Below are 4,674 nucleotides of genomic sequence, written 5' to 3'. Positions count from 1 at the left end.
ATTCCAAAAAGTACTGTAAAACTAGTGGTAGTAAGGTGGTGTTAGTGACAACTTAAAAAAAGTTTTTTGACCCAGGAGGACAACACAAGGGTTAAAAGAACCTGGTAACCCTTGTGTCATCTTCCCGTCCTCCATGCACGTTTTTCTGTTGCTTTTTTCCAAGTCTTTTGTCACCTATTCTGATGTTTGTTGATTTTTTTCCGCTTATTTTTGGACGTTTTTGTTGTAATTTTTTCACTTTTAAATCGTTTTTTTGTTCTTTTATCATATTTTTCTTCAAATACTACAAAATGACATAAAATACAACAATTTGGGACAATTTGGTTAAAGGATAACCCAAATTTCTTTTGTAGAAACTTTTTGAAAATGGGTCAGATTGGACCTTAAGACAACAAGAGGGTTAAATGTACCTTCACTTGAACCTGCTAACAAGTACTTTGAGTTTAATGATATTTGTGGACTTTTGCTGAAGTAACATTTTCAATGCAGGACTTTTACTTGCAATAAAGTGTTGCTACATCGTTGTGGTGCTACTTATACCTACAACGATGTGAATGCTTCTTCCACCTCTGCCCCAGGTACATTTGAGACAGTTTAGAATCAACCTGGAAATATTGGCTGCCATGTACAGCTGTCTACACTGGTCAGACCGGATTGGTGTCAAAGTGGTGATATGTTGTATGTATACTATAGTGCCATAGTAGAAGTGTAAGTTTTAAAATATTGTGCTGGTGGTGCCGCTTGAAATTAAATATGAAATTAATTTCAGTTTGAAATTAAATATAAATATGGTTCTAAAGATGCATTTTCTTGTTACACGTCACAGTTTTTAATTAGATTTTTTTTTTAATAGTATAATGTTTGTTGCAAGAGTCCTTGCTCTTGCTTTTACAGAACATTTCATGATGGATGTTTACAGTTTGACCAACAGATGTCTCTGTTCACTCTCTTCTTGCATTTTTTAGAGGGCTGATGTCTGAAACGATAGTTCAAGTATTAACCATGTATAAATTTCCTCAAGTATGTTAATCTTTGAAACTGTAGATTCTTTCTGAGAATATGTTTAAGCTGGTAAGAGTACAAACATCTAGCGAGAAAAATAAATACTTCTAAAAGTGGCCTTTACTGTCAAAATATTTATTCGCATATACAATAATTCTAGCTTGCAACATACAAAACTATGGAAAACATATCACAGACAATGGATACATTCTAAACAATGGATACAACATCATGCACAGCATTTAATCATATTGCATTGAGTTGAGTTGTAAACACATGAATCTGGATATACCGCAAATGTCCTTGGAGAATGTCAAAGTTTCCTCTTGCTGTGGCTTTGGATAAAGGTTACCAGTGAACAGGAAGATATTTTACAGTAATTCATTGCCAGAAATTCCCCAAATGAGACCTCAGAAAGCATAGTGTTCATTAACAGTTTAAGTAGTTAACAAACAAAATAGTTAGAAAGAGGAACAACATTGACAAAAGAGTGTAAGGAGTGTTTCCTCCATTATTACCAAATTAAACATAATCTGTGTAATTGCAATTGTACTCGTACGTACAATTATGCAATTTGAAGTACGTACTTTAATCAAACATGTGTTTACTTGTCATGTTAAGCTTATACAGAAGTGCCATAAAGTCTGATTGGCTTCTAAACTTTTCACCTCAGCACAAAAGAAGCATGTAGCATCCAAAAATAAAAAGAGATGAGTGATAATGCTGTAATATTGCATGGCAAACAGTAACTAGTTTGAAGAAAAAGAAAATTATGATTACAAAATAAAGGCTCAGATAATATGGATGCATACTTGAGGTCAGGCAACTTCATTAATTATAAAATCCCTACATTAAGTACAAAAAAGAATAAATTGTAATGTACAATAGTTTTGACTTTATATATGAACACATTAATCACAGAGATACATGTCTTATTCCTCTGAATATCAGCATTTCCTTGATATAACCTATTTAAAAAGGGTGGATTTGTATTGAAAGGAATGCTGCAATCTCTGACTGAGAAATGCAGAACTGTATACAATGTGATTCAGCCAATTTTCCACAAACATACAATCCAAAAATACTTCCCCAAGGTGTCTACACAGGAAGAGTTTAAGTGCTTTACCTGGAACTGCAACCGAGTGATGCTGAAATAAAACCCATAGACTACTCACAACTACCACTGCTAGATAGTGTTAAGTAAACATGAATATGTACAGTCATGGAATATCTACACTAATCTGTGGTCACATCAAAAAACAAAATTAAAAGAAAACACCAAAGTAATTACTTCCAAACCACCGGAACTCACAAATACTTACTGTTACTGCAATATGTTACTTACTTTTGCAATCTTTTTGTAATTTGGTATTTTTGTCAGACACCAGAACAGTCCATTAATGCTTTGTTGGGCTGAGATATGATGCTGTGGTGACCATGGTGTACATGGCTGACATCACTTTGCTACAGAATGATGCTTATCTTAAAGAAGAACTTCATATCAAGCACAAATAAATACAGAAGACACTGATAGTGTACTATATGTAGCCCAGAATTGAGGTAAACACAGGGAAAGTCCTTCAGAAGTGAGCACAGTGTGACTTATTCAAACGTATTCACATTGATTAGTGTGATCTGTTAATCAGATAAAGTTCAGATCTTTAAGTTATACTAATAAAGCAGGTGTAAAAGTAACCCGACAACAGTACTAAGTGCTCCTCAGAATTTGACCAAGTTTTATTCTGGATAAAACTGAGGTCATGCTTATGAATTTAAGTGTGCGTGTAATTAAAAGTGCAGTACCTTGGTAGTAATGGTCTAAAATATGTTGATGAATATCATCTACTGGTCCATCGAGATGACCAAATTCCATCTAGTCAAAAAATCATCCACCTCCCACTCCATTCCCTCACCTCTCTTCATCTCTCTCTGTGCCTCTTCCTTTTCCTCAGACCCTTGTCTTACATACACATTTTCCAACCTCAGCTCTCCCGTCATTGAATTTACTTCCTCCTCCTCTTCTCCTCCCATCCTGTTCTCACTCCGTTTCTCTCCCTGACTCAACCAATCAAACCCTTCCTCCTTGTTGAACTCCATCGCTATTTCTGGCAACACTAGTTTCCTGGTCTGAGGATCCCAGTGAACACAAATAGTTTCCCCTTCTTCCTCCCCCTCCTCATCACCTTCCTCTATGTTGTGTGCTGTATCCAGTCTCAGAACACCATAGTCATCTGAAAGGAAATCTGACTGATCAGTGGAGTTAGGCATGGCATTGGTGTTCTGAGTGGCATAAGCTGAAAGAAGGGGTACTTGCTCACATTCAGTACTTTCTTCCACACCTCCATTTATATCTCCATCTGTTCTATCTTCTACCTTTCCATCCATACCTTCCCCCATTCCTCCCATTTTGTCTGTTTGTAGATCTAAAGGCATACGGAAGAGGCCAGTTTGTGGGGTTGTGTTTATAAGTAAAACTGGAAACTCTCTATCCTCCTCCACCTCTCCCATAGTTGCTCTCTGAAAAGGTAGTGGGGCCTGAGTTTGGGTCGGTAACACAGGCTGTGACCTTGCATGTGCTTGTATAAGTGCTCTCATCTCTGTCTGTGCATGTGTCTGCGTGTGCCCAGTGGACTGGCCGTCCCTAACTCTCCACTCTTTCTTCTCGTAATTGTTTCTTGCTGCGTATTTCTGGTGTTCGCCTTTTGGATTATTTCCATCTTCTCCTCTGACATCGATTTGGGGAGCCACGTCTATAAATCCATAGTCGACTGACAAATCATCACAAGGTTCCTCAACCTCTGCCGGTGTTTCAGGCCTCTGGGAGGCATAGCCTGGTGAGGGATGTGGGATGTGCTGCAGCTGCTTGGGGCATGCAGGGCCTGATATGCCACTTCCTGGTTGTAGATCTTTGATGATGGTGATGATGATGAGTTTGGGATTCTCAGGGGGAAACGTAAGAGGGGCCAGATGTAAAGCAGGAGGGTTCTGGAGGTTGAAGTTTTGAAATAAACATTTCAGTATTGTCATTGTGAGATGCCACACAATATTCAAAAATGCATTACTTATTTATCACATAACAATCAGACTTTAATATTAAGTCCGAACCTAAAGGTCAGGTACGAGGCAATAGAATTCTGACTTTCAGTCCCTAGGGTCAAACTCCAAAATCACTGCATACCACTTTTCCTATAATGCACCTTTTTTTCATAGACCCTCCCTGCCGTGTAGAGGCCACATATTTCAAACTCCACGGTCACGTTAGTAATGCAGGATTTTCCTTAAAAAAAAAGAACTGATGTCTCCAAATCCAAGAAGATATTTTCTTGACTTGACAAAGCTCCTTTCTGAGCCACAGAAGACATTTTTTAGCTGTTGTCATAGCCATGACAAGTAAACTGATTGTTTGTAAGATCAGTGGGGTGCCCATTTAATTCTTTAATGTTAAGTTTTCATTTTAAGGGAAGAAAGTAGTTCATTTGCCTGTGTGGGTTAAAGCGTGAATGTTAAAGCTTATAGTTAGGGCTGGCTCAAGAGAGTCCTGAACCATCCCTTAGTTATGCTTCTATCGGCCTAGACTGCTTTGGGACTTCCCATGATGCACTGAGCACCTCTCTCTTCCTCCTTCTCTCCATCTGTATGGAACCTCATTCCATTAATGCATGTTACTAACTC

The 4,674-nt window shown here is 38.0% G+C and overlaps 2 protein-coding genes and 1 long non-coding RNA gene across 3 annotated transcripts in view; 1 reads left to right on the top strand and 2 right to left on the bottom strand.

The window, feature by feature from the left end:
- Nucleotides 1–4,674, bottom strand: part of ehd3 (EH-domain containing 3) — a 21,400-nt gene that overhangs the window by 14,735 nt on the left and 1,991 nt on the right. The window lies entirely within an intron of this gene.
- Nucleotides 1,592–2,266, top strand: LOC116706083 (uncharacterized). Its single transcript, XR_004336143.1, has 2 exons — nt 1,592–1,747; nt 1,820–2,266. It is a non-coding gene; the product is annotated as an uncharacterized LOC116706083 (long non-coding RNA).
- The window catches only part of il20ra (interleukin 20 receptor, alpha), a 5,789-nt gene continuing 3,462 nt past the window's right edge, over nt 2,348–4,674 (bottom strand). The window contains exon 7 of the mRNA XM_032542698.1: nt 2,348–3,987. Within this exon, the coding sequence (XP_032398589.1) occupies nt 2,845–3,987 (1,143 nt within the window). The 3' untranslated portion in view covers nt 2,348–2,844. The remainder of the gene's footprint in view (nt 3,988–4,674) is intronic.

Source organism: Etheostoma spectabile, chromosome 18, assembly GCF_008692095.1.
Source record: "Etheostoma spectabile isolate EspeVRDwgs_2016 chromosome 18, UIUC_Espe_1.0, whole genome shotgun sequence".
Taxonomy (NCBI): Eukaryota; Metazoa; Chordata; class Actinopteri; order Perciformes; family Percidae; genus Etheostoma; species Etheostoma spectabile.
Note: the sequence above shows the minus strand (reverse complement) of the source record. Positions and strands in the feature narration are given on the sequence as shown.